Genomic DNA, 20,758 nt, shown 5'->3' on the forward strand with positions numbered 1-20,758 from the left:
ACCATTCGGTGACTGTTCCTTTCCTTCGCGTTTTCAGAATGCCGTCCCTCTCCTCCGTGCAGTGGGGTTGAGTTGGACTTGGCCCATGAGTACAACTCACAAACTGCCACTCCTTTTCCTGCTGACTCTTTTCCTGTTGAATATGTGTCCCTGTACTACATGAGCCGCCCCCATTACGCTATATACGCTACATCTGAACTACTTTTCACATTATGCCAGTTGCGTAATGCTTCAAACGGTATGAAGTTTTTATCGCCGGCTGCACAGGTCTTATTGTTTTCGACGTGCTTTCGTCATCACGTCAGAGTGATCCTATATGGAAGCCTCGGTGGTGGGCACTACACAATTGTCAGGCATCAGCGATTGGAGGGTTAGTGCGCTGAAAAATACGGGAGGTGGAAGAAAAGACAGAGACACTTCAGGTGCCATTTAAGCAGTGTCGTTTATATAAGATTGCTCATAGATTTGCTTGTTTCTGACGTCAGCTGAGCTACTGTGATATGCTGGTCGTAAAAGGCACCGGAAAACCTTAGCATGCTTGGTTATCTCTACGCTGCGTTCACCTTATTATGTGGAAGGAGACGCATTGCAAGGAGGAAAAATGTGAGAAATATGTGTTATGTGGAGCTCAACATCACAGAGCTGCGCATGGGTTGTAAGAGATGCCTTAGCTAATTGACCGCCTCGAGTTTATTAAAAGCATGCAGACATAACATTTCGAATGTAGACAAAGGATATTATTTGTTTCGTGGGCGTAAAGCGGACTGCAGTCGTAGAGGCTGAGGGGAACATAATTTATGATGAGTTTGAATGCTGTCCGAAGAGCCGTTCGGCATTTCTGGCCGCATCGGGCGACGTCACGGTGCAACTCTCTAAAATTTTTTTGTCGTCACTGAGCCCAGTGGTTGTACATAGAGACAACCAGTGCTTGCCGGTGACGTGGACGTTATCAGGGATGCAGTAGTACCGTTACAATGACTCCATAAATAGTCTTCAATTTGCCCGTACAGTGCTGTTGAAATGGTAAAAGTAAAAAAAAAATACATTAAACTCTATTGCGTCGTCGGTATTCCTTAGAATAGCCTTGTAAAGTGCGTTCACTTCGGAGTGCGTCCCGCACTCCTCGGTTATCGTAATAGACAAAATGTGCTGTTTTAAAACAGTAGGTCTCGAAAAAAATCGCTTATTTTTTCAGTGTTGTGAATTGTACTGTTTGTGCGCCGATTTCGTCCCATTCCTTATTCGCTAAAGTCTACGGTTTAAGGTATTAAGTAAAGTAAGTCGAATCGGCTGTCAGTTTTCAAGTCTAAAATGTTGCAAATACCTTGTATGCAGGCGAAAGTAAGATAATGGGTCCATAGTTGCATCATTGACGTCCTGTTTTATGGATTAACAGAATCGCAAAAATCTTCCTTGTTCTGGGCGCACTCGAGGTCACGGAACATTGCGTAGACTGGGTGGAGAGTTTTTCGGGATTAATAAATCGGAAGTCCTTCAACATTGATTATGAAGCATATTATGGTACGGTATGGTATGGTATGATATGGTATGTGAAGTGTAAAGTCTACAGCTCCAAACGGGAAGGGGTCTATGACACCAAAACCGTAGTGAAAGGCTCCAGATAAATGTAGACGACTTGGGCGTCTTTCATGTTTACTGACATTCACAGTGCAAGGGTGTTTTTGCATTTCGCGTTCTAGCCGTCGGGGTCAAAATCTATCACGCCTGCTTTGCCTTCTATTGTGTTTCAGGGAAATCCCCCGAGGTAGGTTTGTAGCAAGAGAGCAATTGCTGATTAGCATCCACCCAAGCCCCGCCATGCGGCTACAGTAGAAAGCTGCGCAGCTTTCCAGAGGTGTATAACATTAATAAAAAACCGCACTGGACTCCGGTCCAGGCCCATTTCTTTTTTTAAAATGCTAACCTTTTGTGAAAGTTGTATAGCTTTTCTCTGCAGTCGTACGGGAGCGCTTGGGTGGATGCTAATAAATACTTGCTCCCTTACAACCTAGACTACGCAAATGAACGGGATAGACACAAATATACAGCGCTGGGTCTACATTTCTGGTAAAGCTTGCCTTCCCGTTTTGTAACCCTTGAATTAAATATCCGTTTCTTTCGGGATCACTTCCACTGATAATAGCGACATGACTTTGCGCGACTCAATCTACACGGCCATAATACCTGTCGTGTAGATGCAGTCGCGCAAAGTCATGTCGCCATTATCAATGGAAGCGATGCACACGGCCATAATACATACGAATCTACACATAATACCTGTGCCCGGCCGCAGCGGCTGAATTTCGATGAAGGCGAAATTCTAGAGGCCCGGGTACTGTGCGATGTCGGTGCACGTTAAAGAACCCCAGGTGGTCGAAATTTCCGGAGCCCTCCACCACGGCGTCCCTCATAGCCTGAGTTGCTTTGGGACGTTAAACCCGAGAAAACCAAACCATAATACTTGTACCTTGCATTCTTGTTCACATCACTAAATATATGGCTGTAGTTGTCTCAGTGCCTACTTATGATTTCTGCCTATGCATGATTTTCCGTTTACTTCGTCGTCGTCGTCTTTCACTACCACAGTTACCACATTGAGGGAGAGCGGCTGCTACACTGCATACTGTTTTCCTGCCATCTAAGTAATTTAGGGCTCCCTCAATCCTGTCCATACTATGCTACCTTAAGTCACCTTGCTGAAATGTGGAGCGCACTACTCGGTCACAGCTTCGGCAGCAGGCGATACAGAAATAGACCGCGACAGGAGGTCGCTTGAAATCCATTCCTGCCGGTGCGTCAACCCTCTTTATAGCGGCTCAAACACAGTGCGCGTAGATTTTCAACGAATAAGGGTCACACATGTGTCAGGACGCAAGAGAAACTCAAAGCGCACATTTTATACAGGAGCACGTGCCATATTTCATAACGGCATATCGTCAGTGTAAATCAAGGCTAACTGAATCATTCTTCACTGAAACCAACGGTCATCGAAAACAAGGCGCATAGGAGATTTTTTTTTTCAATTTGTTGAGTTCTTCAATGCCAGATTAACATTATTGGCCTCAGTGCAGTTGGGGTAAACTTCTCCCGGCTGGTTGCAAGTGAAAGGGAGTTTTTGCTGTATGTGGAAACATTTATAAAGCCTCATTTATCCTTCGTCTGAACTCACGAAAACGAAGGTTGTTGAACTCCCCCTGAGTACGGCATGAAAGGCATTACCCCCATTCCTTCCCTCTTTCTTTTTCTCTCGCCATGAAGCGGGCGCAAGAACTAAGGTTCACTGAGAGAAACGATAAGTATGCCGGAAAGGGCAAAAGGGGCTGATAAGGTTTGTTCCAAGTGGTGCTCTTCCTTGACCTTCTTGACCATAATCCCTTCGAGCACCTTGCGCGACTAAAATGTTCGAGGAAAAGTGTCCTTTTGAGTCTTTGAAGCTTCGTTATCGGTACGTCAGTTCAAATTATCTGTTTCGCAGTATGTGTCCGTTCCTGAAGCTTGCAGTTTAGTTGCCCGGTCGAGAGCTTTCTGACGCCCGGTTGCTGCTTCCAAAGACCTTTGACAGGAACTTGAGGGGGAGTAAGTTGCCCCTACACTCAGTGCCATTTCAGTTAGAAAGGTTCTAAAGGGTCCTTCAGCGAATATGCTGCTTTCCGGTCCGATTCTCGCTTGCCACTCTTCTCGGTTTTAATAGAGCGCTTCCTTTGCGACGTGTGCAATGCAATATTCGTTGCATTATTAATGCGAGAGCATTATATGGCTCTGTCGCGTCAGCAAAAAGTGTCCGTGAATTTGACCGCACGATTACGTCGTTCTCTTAAGATAAATGTGCGAAAGTGTGATTGTGATAGACAGTGTGGGTTAAAATCTTCAATAAAACGGAGAGTTGAGCTAGTTGGTACATGTTTCTTGGAAAAAACTGCGCTAAGACGAAGGACAACGAAAAAGAGTACAACAGGACCGGCGCTGTACAAGCACAAAGATAAACTAACACGCGAAATCAGTGAAGCCTTTCATATCCAAAAAAAAAAACAGTGACTCGTGCGTGAGCATCCCCTCTGTAACAGTTCATGTCTGTGAACTGAAATATCTTGATCCAGGTGATTGATGTATCATTGTAGCTTTTGGTGTTGCCATGCGTTCTTGGTGGTCGATGGAGTATATATTGCGTGTTGTTTCTAATAAAGCCTTCAGTTGATAGTCAGCGCCGGTCCTGTTGTACTCTTTTTCGTTGTCCTTCGTCTTAGCGCTGTTTTTTCCAAGAAAGTTAAAATCTTGCCGTGGGAAAAGTTTGGTTGATGACGTGCAGTTAGTTAACTGATTAAACGCGAAAAATGCGAAGAAATGTACTTAGACATCAAAGTAGCCTTGGACGTAGTCAGAACAGCCACGGACGTCGACTTACTTTGTGGACGTTTTGCTTTCGCATTGCTCCAATGCGGGTCACCGCAGTGATCTGAGTTTCCACATGCCGCAATGTCGTGCGTCGTAAATTTGCACACTCGAAGTGCTGCCTGCGCATTGGCGCAAGTTTAGAACTGGATCACGTGAAAATCAACTTCCGTGACTGAAGACTAACTAAGGGATGTTCTTTAAATGATTTTGCAGAGTGGCCGCTCACGCGCACTTATTTTAGAGCCTGGACATTTGCGCACGAGAGGTGCGAACTTTATTACTTTTTGTATTTTATAAATAGCGTACAAAGGTCTCCCCTGTCCTTTCTTGCTATCGCTCCCCTCTGTACTTCTCCTCGCTATCCTCTCTCTTTCCCTTTCACCTCCGCCGGCGGTAACTCGGATGCTTAAGATATTAGATAGCAATTGCCGCGGCCGGCAACATTCTTTTCCTCCACTTTTTGTTCTTTTTTTCTTTGAAATAAACCACTACAACCCCCACTAAGGGATGCAAGAGAGGGTAGTAAAACTGGTGGTTTAAAAGGAGGGAAAAACGTAAGAAAGGATTCCACAGTTTAAAACCAATAAAACATGAAAGGATTTGGTATTCGTGTTGTAAAAAGGAGTGAAAGTAAATTTAGGAGTGGCAGGCGTTAAGGATTACAAAAACGTTTTTAAACTATTAACTAATAATAAAGAGCCTTGGGGCACCACCTACTGCCACATTTCAAAGTGGAGATGGAAGAACGAACATTCGTCAGTCTATTTAGAGCATCCACTCAGTGTGGGCTAATTGATTTAGTGCGCCGTGTACATGAACACGGAGCAGGCTTTTTTGAAAGCAGGCTTTTGATACGAAACTCTTACCAGGCGCTACGAACATGAATAGGATTTGATTGTAATTGTACCAGTCTCTGACCAAAATCGATGATGAGCGATTCGCGCTCTTTCGTGCCTTTTCCTGCGTGCACGAGGAACACAATGGCGAAAGTATGCGAAGCCTGGTTGTAACTTTCCTGCAAAAAATTTCTTGCTACGTCCCCAAATTTTTGTTTTCTGTTATCCAGACAAAAGAAACTTACTGGCGGTATAATGAAAAGGGAACAAAAGCTCGCTAATAGTAAGTTATCTTTTATTTCTCACTATATATAGCCTATGAATTTCAATATTTTCTGCAGCAATTCGCAATAATCAGACGCCCGACTGCTTAGTTTTTGACGATCACAATAATGCGAATTGTTGGAGAAAATTTAGAACTTAGAATGGAAACAGAATATAGAAAAAGGCCAGAAAGAGTGCGTGAAGCGCCCAACATCGGTTTTAGTCACAGACTCGTACAATTACAAGCAAATCACCTTCATGACAATTAAAATTACAAGTGTAATTACAATCAAATAATCTGCACACACGAGAAACACAAGTGTAAAACTATGGGAGGTCTGGTTGCAGTTTTCTTGCGAGGTTTTCTCGGAGCACTTCGCCGAATTTTCGTTTTCTTTTATCGAGATGAAAGAAACTTGCTGGCGATTTAATCAAAAGGAATCACAAAACTTACTTATAATAATTTATTTTTATTTCTTGCTATATATAACCAAAAAATTTTGAATCTTTTACGCAATAGCTCGCATTAACATGGTCTTCGAAAATTCTGAGTGAACCGGATGTCTCTGTCTCGGCGCAGGGTGAGTTCCTCAGGTTTCCAGCGACGGAGCGCCGCCACCTTAGTAACAGAATGAAGAGGAAGGATAAGATTGTCGGAGCTTTCGTTGGTTCAAAAGCCGAATTTCTGTGATCAAATATTGAGTAAAAGTTGGTACGATATTGAGTAAAAGTTGGTACAGATATGTAACGTTTTATGCTAACTTTAGAACTGCATTTTGTTATAAGCATGGCTGGTAGAGTTGGTAAGAAATAACAAATTATTCACTCGTAAAGTCATCCGTAAGAGCTAAATACTCAAGGAGAAATTTCGTACGCTTCCTACGTCAGCAACTTCACAACTCCATGTTCTGTGCAACAAAGCTGTTGCAAAGCTAGGTTGCGAGAGCATGAGGTACTTGACTGCTTAAAGGAGTATATAGCGAAGTAAACGCTTCGTTAAAGGAAACACATTTCTTTGGCTCGTCGTTTCGATATATCAACCTCGCAAGCTATCCTCTCTGGTGTACCACAAGGCAGCATTCTGGGCCCCCTATTATTTAATATTTACATTAATGATATATTTTCTGCTCCCCTTCCTGTCAACATAATAGCGTATGCAGACGACCTCACAATGCTTTCCTCAGGTAACACAGAAAGAGACCTGCTAGAACACGGCAATAAGTTCTTAGAATTCCTGCGTCAATGGTCCTTTAAGAACTACCTAAGGGTAAACATCACGAAGACCAAAGCAATAATATTCCGAGCTAAAAACAGAATGGTGCGTGCAAATTTTGACCTTTGGTTAGGAAACAAAAAAATTGATGTCGTGCCAGCTGTGAAATGTCTTGGTGTTGTTTGGACCGAATCACTTAATTGGGATAAACATACTGAGAATATCTGCGCTAAAATAAACAAGATTAATGGCATCCTATGCCGCCAGAGGCACACGCTTCCGCCTAGAGTTAAATTATTAATTTACAATGCATTTATATTGCCACATATAACTTATTGTCTCATGGCCTGGGGGACAACAACCAAGCAAAACCAAATGAAAATTCTAATGGCGCAAAAACGAGCAATTAGATTAATAGCTAATGTGCCATGGTGTACTCATACGGCTTCCTACTTTGCAAGGTTCAGTATCATGAAACTCTCAGAGTTATTCCCATTCAAGTTAATCTCTATGTATAAAAATGCTGTTTCAACTAAGAATGATCTCCTCTTATCAAGTTTCAACCTCATTCGTTCGATTCCATCTTATAACACACGGAACAAAATGTCATGGTCCGTACCTTTCTGCCGCACTACATACGGTAAGCAGTCAGTGACATATAGTCTACCACACTACCTCAACATTCTGCACAAGAACAACATCATACTTGAGAAGACTTCACGGTATAAATTAATAACACTTATTCCTTTGTTTGAATGTGTTTGAATGTGTTCCTTTGTTTGAATGTGCATCATTTTGACATCATGACTAGAACATATATATATATATATAGCTTTGTGTATCTTCTTTCTACTTGATTTGTATCTCGGTTGATTATAAATGCGTTTCCTGTACATAAAAATTTTGAGCAGTTTCTTTTGTCCAATAATGTCGAGTGATAACAGAGGCATAACGTCATGCAAATGTTGATGTATATATTTTGTGGCTGTATTTTCTTTTTGTGCTTGTGAGTGCGCTCTTCCACTGCTGTTGTGATTAGCTGCCAGGCGATACCGCCGGCAGGGGGCGCAGGGTGGCCCTCAAGCTGCACCAACGCAGCTTTTTGCCTTGCGTCCTCTCTCCTCTGTTACTGATGTAACCTTGTGAGAGTTAATAAAGATGTATGTATGTATGTATGTAAGTCGTTCGTTTTCAAGAGTGGCTTGTCTTTGCTGATATATATATATATATATATATATATATATATATATCGGTCTTCCAATCGAAACGTCGAGTCAAATAAATATGTTGCCTTTAACGAAGCGTATATTTCGCTATACACTCCTTTAAGCAGTCAAGTACTTCATGCTCTCGCAACCTATATATATATACCATTCGTGTGTATACAGGAAGGACGGTCCTCCGTTCGAAACTGTCGGCATAAATGAAGATAATTGCAATGTTGTGACCCCCCTTCTTCTACAAGTCTTCCTGGCCCATTGAACGACAAGACCTGCTGCAACTACTTTATATATATATATATATAGGCCCTGCCTATGTCCCTATATATGTCCCTATATATATATATGTCCCTGCCTTAGGCCTCGGCCTAAGGCAGGGACATAAAAGGCCTCTTTACAGTGTGTGGATCACCGCCCCCATATACGTCGCTGTTGGAGATATGGACACAAGGGTGCGGTTGCTTCATTCACCTAAAGTCGCTCCTCCAGTGCCGATAAGAGGTTAACGTGAGCGGCGGTTTTGGGTGTCACAGATAGCAACCGCTCTCTGTAACAAAAGGGAGGCAATTCATGTTCCTGTTTTGACGTATATAGATAGCTTCTTATCAGCGGGCACTATGTGAATACGAGCGGTTATCGGCTGCAATATCCTGTGCTAGAACGTTTCTCACCGTCATGCAACTATGCACTGCAAGTACTTACACTCTACCAAGAGGTACGACCATTTGCGATTAGCGTTGGCTTGAAGGTTTAAATTTTACTCAGGTTGATGTGCGACGATATAAAAGAATCGCCAAATCTTTACGGGTGATTTTCAAGCTTCTGGACAAGAAGTACTTACAATGTAGAAGGTCGTATGGATCAGCGTTGCACATTAGGCCTCTTAGTTAGAAGACTGATGCACGGCCATGGCGGCGAACACGCTTTCTACTAGATTTCTGAAGTAACATTGAGATGTACAGAAGGAAACGCTTGCCTATAACAAGTTCTAGGCGTGTTTCGGGCTGAACACGGGATATCTAGCGATAACATTAGGTTAAAAATGGTCCGGATGTAAGCATGTTCAGATAAATTAGTAAGACTGCATCGTCATTTCTTGCCTTCCTGGTGGCAGCGGCTTTGGGAGCTGCGGAACACACAGTTTGGCTGTTCTAGACATGCGTTTCGCCCTCTGTACTATAGGTGCTAGTATGTTCTAACGCTCTGAATGCGAGCAATCCTGTTTGTCTACAGCGTTAAAAGTGTCGACACTACTGATCCGTGTTCAAATCAGTTGATTACCTGGCACAGAAAATCTCAATACTGCATTTTTTGCCTTATTCATGGTGAAATTACTGCACAACTGCAGTTAGAGCAGAAAGAAATTAATGAGACTAACTTCACTTCAAATGGAATGTAAGATGGAAGGCGGGATCTCAAAAGGTTCACCAAACTTTGAAGGTTGTGAATTCGGACTTCATTAAATGAATTCAGAACTCCATCATTGGTTAAACGGCAAGCATGGAGTCTATGTTCGCAACCAAATGCTTATTTTCCTATTTCACTAATTTCACACTTTTACGATTTTAGTTTACTGTTAGTCTTGTAATTTTTCAGGGAAACTGGAAATTCAGTAGTATCATTGGCATCTTATGTACGGAGCATTGAAAATAGAAACGTAAAAAAAGTAAACAAAGGTAATCAGGAAAACCGGAATCTTTCTAAATTCTACAAATACCAAACACTTCCCCAAAATTTTCCATTTCCTGGCACTCAGCGATTCCCGGCGCACAAGAAAGAGGCGTAGGCTGACCGAAATCACACCCCAAAGTACCGTATTGTGTTTTTTCTGTCAGTATACGTCTCTTTCTTGCACGCCGGGAATCATTTGGTATTTGTAACCAACCGGGCCACTAGTTTGTCCTGAACATATTTCAAGTTTCCACAGATCTTACGCGGGAATCATGATTTCTTTTTCGCAGTTTAGCCGCTTATGTTGGCTCTGTGTTGAAAGAATAGTTTGTTCGTTGAAGTCATTGTCAACCTGCAATTAGCTTCATGCTCAGCGCCCGACCTTGGACAGACCGTTACCAGGTCGGCCAGTTAAATAGAGCCTATATTTGGAATTACATTGATATGCACGTCGATTCCCCGCATTTACTGCGTAAACGCGGGCATGCATTATAAGCCTACCAAGGCGCATCGCGCCAACAATAAACCAACTTGATTGTACCCTGCATTTAAGAACGGCGTGCCCACATTACTGGCTTTATAGGGCAATATTTCGACAACGAATATTTGCTGCGAGCACGAGATACTCTATTTTCTCTACCTGGTTTATTCCAGGTGAGTTCGTTCTTACGACCCTAATATTAAGACGCTGGATTACATAATACTGATATTTAGTGCGTTTTAATATCGGACAGCTTTAGCTCTGCTCTTCACATTTTTTAAAAGAGAGGCGTTGATTACGAAGTGAAACTTTTGTGAGGTCATACAGAAACAGAGCCTCCAAGAGTGAAACGCTGCCACAGAGTCGCCTTTCCTCTTTTATAGTTTGCAGTTCAGTGGCGGTAGCGATGGGCGGCCTTCCAGGCATTGATAAAATCTCACGCTCTCCGCTTTGAAGAAAACAACTGACGACTTGCCTTCTGTAGTGCAATCACTGTGTCCAGTTTGATGCCGGTAACGCCCATGGCAGGCTGTACATAGCCAGCAGGGCATCGGTTATGCATAATCACCTTTGTGCCGCCTCTCCTCACCGTGCCTTACGACCACCGATGTTGATTCCTTCCAAGAATTTGAGCTCGAACGGTTGCTCTGAGCATACATCCCAAAGACTAAGTTAAAAGTTTTGTAGATGCCATCGCGCGTCTTATCTCTGGGTCTGCTTTCTTTAAACTGCGGTCGACAGCATATTTAAAAAAAAAAAACTGTCGCGTTTTTGGAATAATGTTACCCTAGATCTCTGAAACCCGTGTGTTGACTGAGGTAAAATCATCTACCTCACACTGATAAGTTCGAATTCTTTTCACAAGGACGTTGCTACAGGTTCAGTGGACTTTTGTAGCTCCAGTGTCTCTCGTATACTTCCCATCCCTGGCGAGGGCTGTCTTAAAAGGCGCAGCGTGGAGACAATCAACGACGTAACGCACGGGTAATGGACTCGGTCATAATATAATATGCATATGATTTAACTACGTGTGTCTTTCATGTCTTTGGCTTGTGCGCGCGTTCAAATGCTTTAGCATATATCCCGTCGCTCCGAGTAGCAAAACCAAATGCGACAGTTTAAATGGTGTGAAATGCCGCCGCGGTGGCTCAGTGGCTATGGTGCTCGGCTGCTAGCCCGAAAGACGCGGGTTCGATCCCGGCCGCGGCGGTTGAATTTCTTTGGAGGAGAAATTCGAGGCCCGTGTACTGTGCGTTGTCAGTGCACGTTGAAGAACCCCAGGTGGTCGAAATTTCCGGAGCCCTCCACTACGGCGTCTCTCATAACCTGAGTCGCTTTGGGACGTTAAACCCCATAAACCAACCAACCAATGGTGTGAAATAGGTGGTAGGGGCGAAATGGTCGTAAAAGGCATTGGCGAAAGAATAAAATAAACTCAACGATTTAACGAGCATGATGTTACGGAGGCCTTCCACAGACGACCGTTCAAGCTAAATACCACGAAGCGCTTAATACAGCAGGTAGCTTGTGCATTGTACCCATAAGGAAGTACATATTACATCCACGACTGTATGTATCTAATGTCACATGTCATGACGACCAGTTTAGTTTTGTGACTTCGTAGTATTAGAAAGTTAAAGGCTGCGTGGTTGTTTTAGCACTGCTTCGCCTGCGTCGACAATCACGAACGCAAAGCAGGAGCCATAACCAGTGGCAAAATAAATAGTAAAATATGAATTCTGGTACCTAAACCTAACACCTGTAACGAGAATTTGCACCCTTCATTTCAATTTTGCGTATTAAGTGCACAGATTAAATATTTGAAGCCTAAGAGATTTGAACCGCTCATTCGCAGAGTTGAGCAACTTGGCGGTACATTTTCAGAAATATATTCGTGTACGTGACTTTTATTCGTGTGAAAGGTAGCGTTTGTAACATGAGCAAAAAAAAAATTCCCGTTAACACGTTGCCTAACAGCAATGTTGCCTTGCGTAAGTGATATATGTTTTGTTTTACTTCATTTGCTGTAATAGACGTACACATGATGTACATGCACATGTACACAAGTCCACATCCCTTGAGCCCTGTGGCGTAGGCGTGATACTAAGCAGGGCGTGGAAGTGAGAACTAGAGCTATCACAATTTACACGAAAACTAATATACGTGTGATAGCACCTAAACAGAGCTAAACAGCAGAAAGACATAAGCATTCATTCAGCTGGCCTGGCACGTCAAACTGCGGGCACATGGGATAAATGGAAAATAAATAAAGGGAAAGCTGTCAGTATAATACAGCAACCGTTGCTGCTAATGATTCCACCTGACACAAGACCAAAATTTTTATTTCACACTAAATAAAGGAATATAGAGAATAAGTTTATTTTGTTGAATTAAACATGGAGACAGACGATTCACTTTTTCTGCCGTTCTTGGTAAAGATCAGAGGAAAAGCGCAATGTATACTTGCTTTAAGGGTCTTAACGTCCCAAAGCGACTCAGGCTATGAGAGACGCCGTAGTGAAGGGCTCCGGAGATTTCGACCACCTGGGGTTCTTTAACGTGCACTTACATCGCACAGTACACGGGCCTCTAAAATTTCGCCTCCATCGAAATTCAACCGCCGCGGCCGTGATCGCAATGTATAACGCTTAAAAGCACTTGCTCTCAAGGTATGTAGCCGACACCAAGAAATATGTAGCTGGTGGGACACGTGCAACATTTGTTAAAATATTTATGACAAGATGTACTTGACAAAAAATTATAAACAGGCGTTGGATGAATTTTTCAAGCTAGTGTGATTCACTTAGTGTGCACAGTAAAGAAATGAAGGAACGAACGTTCGTAGATAGCAGGATCAAGGAGTATATAATCGTGCTTGTGGACAGCATACCTCCTCAACACTTACAGCGAACCGAGGGGACCAAGACGTACTATCCAAAAAGATCCGGAGGGACGTCTGCTTTCCCTAAGTGGTTACATACTCTGAGGGCTCTCCTTTATTCGTTAAAGTTTTTCTTTCTTACCTCTGAGGCGCCTAATAAAACTCTTGAAAATTTTGTTTGCATTCGAAAGCACAGCAAGGTTATTTTTGAAAATAGTTTCTAGCAAATGGATGTGCGTACAGTCTCATTTGATGTACTGATATGATGAAAATGCTTACTGCATTCGAAACAGCAAGGCGAAAATGCTAAGTATGGCGTTTCGCTCATTGTTTCACGATTGGCTATTATTTTCGTCGTATTTTTGTTTATTCCCTGCCAGGACACGCTACCACGCTACCTTAGGGCAGCAAACCAATCAGTCGTCGGTTAGAGACACTGCCCAACAGTTAGAGAAGACAACCCGAAAGGCAGGCATGAATCAAGCCTGAAAGCAGACTGAAAAAAACAATTGTGCTCAGTGCGGTCGGAGAAACTTCTCGATGCTCGTTGAAATCTCCAGAGCGTTTTTGCTGAATATGGAAACTTTTAGCGGCACCAGTTATATCTGGTGTGAACTAACGACAACTGAGGTTTTTGCGGTCGTTCTGAGGACCGCATGCAAGACACCACCGCCTTTCCTTTTCCTGCCTCTGTCTCTCTTGCCTTTAAGAGTGCGCAATAACTTAGACAAATGCTCGCCTGAAGAAATCTTAAGCATAGCTGAGCGGTCAAAAGATGCCGATAAACTCCACTCCGGTTCTAAGTGGTGCGCATCTTTGATTTTCTTGACCGTACGAACCGCTTATCTTTCCCCAAAAGAACACAACTCACCACTTGTTCGAGCCAGTTGCGCGAAACTAAAGGGCCAGGGCAAAGTACCGTCTTGAGTGCGTGCGGTTTTGTTATCAGTTTAACAGTTAAAATTATCACTTTCTCCCCATGCGCCAACTCTTCAACACTCCAACTATGCAGTTTTGTTGCTTGGTCAAAGGTTTTATGACACCCGTTTTCTGCATCAGGAGGCCTTGGTCCTAAACTCTCGGGCGAGCAGGTTGTACCTCCGTTTAGCGTTCAAAAGGTACTGAACTGTCCTTCGCCAAGTTTGCCATTTTATGGTCTCTGATATACTCGTTTACCTCTGCTTTTGGAATTCCCGGCATCTTGGAAGCCACACTGGCAGACCTACCAGGGCACGTGCAGTGCTCCATTTACTGCCTGAATACGTGCATAGTGCTTACAGATTTTTGCTGCTTTGCAACCTGCAACAGATGTGATCTGGAAGCACTGCTTCCGCATCGGCAGTCATTTAGAGATGTAATCTCAAGCAGCACAGCTAACTGGCCCAATATTTGGAAACGTATTGGCAAAGGACGGTACTGCAAGGGGCCCCAGTGAAGCCATGATTGAGCTGATTACTTGTGCTGCTTCGGACTGGCAAACATGATGCCCCAGATTCCAGGGTTAACGAAAAATCCTGCGACTGTTCTCCGTAGGGGTCACTAAAAACGGCTGCAAGATTAGTGGCTTAAAATCAGGGAGGCAGCGTAGACAGTGATATCAGGAGCGATATTTACTATAGCAAGAAACCGTAAATTAAGTTTTAAGGAGTAGTGAATTGAATGATAGTGCTTGTTAAGTTTTGAATAAAGCGTATAAAGCTAAACTAAACCGCAAGACTAACATGATCGTGGCGACTGCAGCCTTTAGCACTTTTCAAAAGGGGCGATTGCGGGTCGTTCCTCTATCTATGCACCTCGTTCTGTCTCGGTAAGCTAACCGATTTGATGGCGGTAATCACCTCGACAGCGCCTATCCAATAGCAGCGTTTAATATCAGTGCTAACCACCCGCAAACCACATGAAGATGATTTGACTGTAAGTATATGACCCCTCGATTCAGACATATGGGGAGACCGTCCTGACATTCAGGCCTTTTGATTCCAAATGCCAAATGAGTTGGAAACACAGTGAGGTCTTGGTGACGTCCTTGCGATGTTTCCTAAGAGCATGTTGTCAACTCATTTCTTCCTTTTATGGAGAGTAAAATCAAGTTGCTGGCCGTGTAACGAACAGGAAGCATACTTTAAATTAATTTTATTACGTGCCATTTCAGCGAATATGTTACTACTGTCTTCCATAGCAAAATGCATACATAGTTTTCTTCCCACCAGGAAAACATGTGTGTTGTAAAGTGCCCATAATGGCTGTCATGGTCTTCTCAGCTGCAGGACGAACATATGAAGCTCATAAGCGCTCTAAGATGCTGCAGCTTCAACGGTCAGGCTTGAGGTGACTACAACGGTAAGATGGGAGTTCCGAGGGGCTTCACCCCAAAGTGCGTTGGGGCATGATGTAGAACTACCGACGGGTCTAGGCGACGGCTGCCTTGATTCCCTCCCATGTCTCCTTGGCGGCGCTCAATATTTCTCTCGGGCTGAGCATGAAGGCTTTTTTCCAGTCGAACGCTTGCGACGATGGCTCAAGTTCGAGGGCGAATGACTTCTTGATGCCTGCCTGGTCGTACGCCCAGTCTACGCTGCTCCCAGAGGATGCGTCTGAAAGATAGCGAAAATAATTGTCACTCCACCATCCCTTTAATTATGGATGTTAAACTGGCTATGAGGACGAGTTTAAGTTGACCTGTATGAGCAGATAAGTGAGTTCTTGTGAGAAAACGACCGCTTTCACCGAAAACGAACCGTTTAAACGGTAAACTTTAAAAACATTGAACTACAGGCATTCCCACCGCCAACTGTTTCCGAAAGCAAGCTGCGGTGACGTCCAGAGAGCCATGTGGGATCGGATCTGTGAGGCTAGACTATACCTACCCACGCTTCCAGATGGAGATCACGGAATTCATATCGGTCTTGACATCATGACGTCGGATCCAATGGAGGTGCAAAATTTGTTCTATTTCTAATTATAATTTCCTCCGCGGTAAATGCGTGTTTTGCTGGCGAGCAAACATCAGGATATCCAGGAAGGCTTGTCATATAATCGAGCATAAATAAAAAAACTAAAATTACATGGATTTCCACTCGGTTGACCCCACTGGCCCTGAAGTAACCTCATCTGGAACGTTTTGTCTTGCTTTCGAACCTTTATCCTTTTTATTCTTCTTTATTACCCTCGTGATTTTCCGTTTCCCAGCGTTTAAAATGAAAACTCTTTGCGTGGCATTGTGACAAAGGGTGTATTCTTGAGGCAGTTGACTCCTCGGTCTACCAGCATAAGATTCTTTCTATCCGGCACTTTAGTGGTGATGTTAGTGATTGCGACACATTACACCTACATTATACCACATCGTTCTCTATCTTCTTATTAATTAGATTAAAGATGCTTCACACTCAAAGCGCAACAATTACGGAGGGGTCCATGGAATATGTAAAATTTTGAAATCCTCTCTATACCTTGGTCATAGTAATAACGAAGTTGAAGGTATATATTCCCAAGGTTCCTTTGAAGCTGCGGCATGATACAGTAATGATCATGGATCCCTAGATGTTAGAGGTATATGAGCGGTGTGCAACATGCAGATAAAGAAGATAAACGATTTTTTTATCTTGCAAATAATATTTACAGTGTCCTCTAGTGTACTCAAATGAGAGATTTTTTTATAATAAAAATTACTACTTGAAGCCTCATTGTATATTCTTGGTTGAGATAAAAGCGTGGATGTGATTTCCACACCGCCTATCTTCAAGTTTCTAAGGACGTTTTTGACTGCTTCCCGGCGTGACTGAAGAGGACATATGCTTTGCAGTAAGTAGTGCGAGATATAGGACGTTTTGCGCACAATTAAAGTGGCCTTATTGGGTTTACAGAGGTGCTGCTGTCAAAAGAAATTGACATCAGGTGCTCTGTTGTGTACTTACACATGACCTTCGAAATGGGCCCAATATCAAATTGGGTGCGTCGTACGCTTTCAATGGCCTCTGTCGCCCTTTGTGAGATGTTCACCTGAAATGGACAGTTTTAATGATTTACAAGCTTACCACATAAAAAGATGTTCGCAATATCAATAGAGCACTTACCGTAAGCATAGGATTGAAACCGTAAGATAGGATACTGTAAGATTCCTTAAGGTAGGATTAAGCTGCTTATCATAATTAGAGCAACGAAAAATATGAGCATACTGTCAATCCCCTCTTCATGTTTAATTATTTGGATACAGCTGCATAACAAACGCAAACGTACCGTAGGTCTTCCAGAAGAGTATTGGAATGCATTCATAAGCAGGACAATATTTGGCTGCTGTTGTGTAATACGCAGTAATTTCTTTATTATTTAATAATTTAGATATTACTTTTAGTGTCTCGGAGGCTGTTAAGGAAATCGCAAGCTTCAAGCTCTCAAAATATGTGAACTTACAAACGTTGGCACAGGAACTTATGAAAGATACTGCCATCCCGAAAGGAGTCAGCATTTTGTGTGCAAGGCTGATAATATATTCTTGGAGCAATTTTGTATGAAAATAGGAGCAGTGCATTATTAGAAACACACAATGGCCGTCATGATGGGCCAGTGGTTATCGCGCTTGGCCGCTGACCGGAAAGACGCGGTTTCCATCCATGTCGCGGCGTTCAAATTTCGACGAAGGCAAAATTCTAGAGGCCCGTGTGCTGAAATTCTAGAGGTCCGTGTGCTGTGCGATGCGAATCCACATTAAAGAACCCCAGAGGTTCGAAATTTCCGGAGCCCTCCACTACGGCGTTCATCATAGCCTTAAGGACGTTAAATCCCCATAAACCATAAACCAGAAATCTACGAAGAAAGCGTTCCCGGTAGGTATTCAAACAAGATTGAATTAGACTAATGAAGACTCTAAAAGGATACATAGTAAGAATGCCGAGGGATGAGGAGAACGTTGCCTGTACAGAAATTTGGTAAGTGACGAGCTACTTAGCCTGTCATTTGTTACTGTGTTATATTCCCTTACTGTTGTAAGCAAAAACACCTAAATGGGTTACTATAAATATAAACTCTTCACATTCTTATTGATGGCGGTGACCGGTACTGGTCTAGAACAATTGTGGGGCGTCAACCATAAGTAACCTACTGAGAGCGGGAATGCAAGCATTATTAATACAAGCCGCCGCGGTGGCTCAGTGGTTATGGTGCTCGGCTGCTGACCCGAAAGACGCGGGTTCGATCCCGGCTATGGCGGTTGAAATTTTTTGGAGGATAAATTCTAGAGACCCGTGTACTGTACGATGTCAGTGCACGGTAAAGAACCCCAGGTGGTCGAAATTTCCGGAGCCCTCCACTACGGCCGCTCTCTTAGCCTTAGTCGCTTTGGGACGTTAAACCCCATAAACCAAACCATTATTAATACCACAAGGAAAGTCGTTTCTTCGATATTCAGTACAGGTAAATAGAACTATCGTTCTATGGGCACCCTCTAGACTGACAGAAATGAAGATTCTCGGCCATAGGCCGCGGCGATCGTCGGCGGTGAAGTCCTCAAAGGCACTGCTCCGCTTCTTGCGGACTTCTGGCCTGCGTGATTGGCTTTGACTTCACGAATGCTAACTTTCATATGACTTCAATTTTCTGTAACTCTCCTTTCTGTTTCATTTTTTTATCCCCTCACACCCTTCCCTCCGTGTAGGGTAGCAAACCGGTTATTCTTCCGGTTAACCTCCCTGCCTTTCCTCTTATTCCTACTCCCCCTCGTCCTCTAGATTTAAAAGGATAGCGTTAAGTGTCCGGTGTCACACAAAAGCTGTCATAGGTGTCGGTGTCAAGGGTCGTGAGTGAAAAAGTCAATGAAAAAAAGACAAACTGGAGGGGATACTTAGGCTGCGCCTTAAGAGTAGGACGAGATAGCGTCGAAGGCTCGCTTCGGCGAGCGCGGCTTCGGCCGCTTATGTTTTTTCAGCAGAGTCCGCTCCGGCGGACACAGTTGTTGCTGCGACGCGCGTCTTTTCTTTCCTTTTTCTCTTCCTTCTGATCTTTTAGCTCTCCTCTATCTGCACGTGGCAGCGGTAGTGGCTCGGCTGGAGCCAGTAGGCAGGCTCGTGCAATTTCCTTTTCATTCTTCTCTCAGTCACAGCAACAACAATATTGTTGCCCATGTATTCGCAATTGGTCATTTACAGCGATGCGCCACTTCCCAGCAATGACAGCTGCTGCCACCGGTGGATGCTTGTGTGACTCAAGTTTCTCATGCGGAGCAACCATTTGAGACCAATAATTAATTTAACGGCCACCTGCCACGGAAGTCAGTTCACGGAGCCTACCTGTCCACGGAGCCTACCTGTCACGGAAGGTAGGCTCAGATGAAGCCATAAGATCACCCCTGACCTAGGTGATCCACCTAGGTTGCCAGATCAGCCGGTTGCTGCGGCCGCTCCAGATGCAAGGCTTCAAACGGTCGACTACGGCGACTCCAGCATCGTTTTTTTTTTCCGACAGGAGTGTACTAACACTCTCGTGTCGAAATCCCCACAGAAGCAATCTCATGGCAGGTAGGCAGCCTAGGTCTCGTGACATCGACACGTCATCGTAAGGTACCAACCATATTGTTAGCAAATTGCCTATCGAGGCTGGTGGGAATGAATTTATTGATTGATCGCGACAGGAAACTGGGTCTTAAAGCCCCATCCGGTGGAAGTACCAGTCATTGTGGGGCATAATGCGCCTTGGAGAGATTTTATGAGACTATCTGGAGCAGCACTTTAAGAAAAGGCTTGCAAAGTCGTGGTGTGTCAGGTTTTTACATTGCACCAATTGGCTTTTTTTCTAACGTTTCTCATGCCTAGCCAGTCGAACGAGGACGAAACGGAGCTGAAAGAAGTCGCTAGGACGCGCAATTAGAGATCCGGGAGTGTGGGCATGACGTGTGAAAACGTGCCTGTTAGCACATTCTAGAGAAGACGAGGCCGAATTCACCTCCAGAGCTGCAGTCTCGAGCTACCGGCAGTGAACAAACCTCTGCGTTGTTGCGATTTTTGTTCAGCGATAGATCAAAGTATATGCTAGCTCACGGAAGCTACAGATTCCTTCTCATGCATACGTAACATTACCCTCGTTAGAGCGAAATACTTGTTGAGCGCCTTTCTTTATTTGTTGTTTAATATTCATCTTGCTTCCGTCCGTCAGATTGTGGGCCGACTATTTGGGACCTAGTGGCAAGTTCTGAGAGCTTATCTTCTTTTGAATACGCGAGGTTCACCCTAGGTTAATTCGTTAATTCGGTAGGTTAATTCTGGATTTTAAAGCATTGCTCTGGAATTTCTCGCAGTGGATGCCTACTAAGTTCCTATAACTCCATCATCCTCCTCTAGTGCACAGCTTGCAACCCTTTTCTTCGTCCTAGAATATCTCTGCCAGCGATTGGACCGTCGGATGGCGCAGCTTCAATTTTAATGCGGGTTCTACAGCCTCCGTCAATCTAGCTTCCATCACTGGGATCCGTTAATTGCTTAGGGCTGATCAGCACTTTCCATTAAGCGGCTACACATTTACGCCTGATTCTGACCACGGAAATGCGCAGAAAGGCTAGCGATTGAGCTCACGACCACAGAAGAATAGTAATTTGGCCTTGTTGGTAGCTCATGATGAGGAAAAAATATTTAACACTTCGGCAATTGGTTGGCATGTAGGAAGACTTGAGCGTGAGCTGTTTGAAGCAGGAAAGATTGTTCAGAGCGACCGATGCTTTAGTACGCCCCCAGTTCTTATCACCAGAAAGAACACCAAAAAAGACTGAACTTAAATGAAGGACTACGAAGCAATCTATGACAAGTAAAGCGATTA

The 20,758-nt window shown here is 43.7% G+C and overlaps 1 protein-coding gene across 1 annotated transcript in view; it reads right to left on the reverse strand.

The window, feature by feature from the left end:
• Positions 1-15,155: 15,155 nt before the first annotated feature.
• The window catches only part of LOC149346754 (zinc carboxypeptidase-like), a 34,927-nt gene continuing 29,324 nt past the window's right edge, over positions 15,156-20,758 (reverse strand). Inside the window, exons 10-11 of the mRNA XM_089586676.1 lie at positions 16,873-16,957; positions 15,156-15,552 (exon numbers count right to left, since the gene is read on the reverse strand). Coding sequence (XP_089442802.1) covers positions 15,368-15,552; positions 16,873-16,957 — 270 coding nt within the window. The 3' untranslated portion in view covers positions 15,156-15,367. The remainder of the gene's footprint in view (positions 15,553-16,872; positions 16,958-20,758) is intronic.

Source organism: Amblyomma mixtum, chromosome 4, assembly GCF_055824585.1.
Source record: "Amblyomma mixtum isolate Tamu chromosome 4, ASM5582458v1, whole genome shotgun sequence".
Classification (NCBI taxonomy): Eukaryota; Metazoa; Arthropoda; class Arachnida; order Ixodida; family Ixodidae; genus Amblyomma; species Amblyomma mixtum.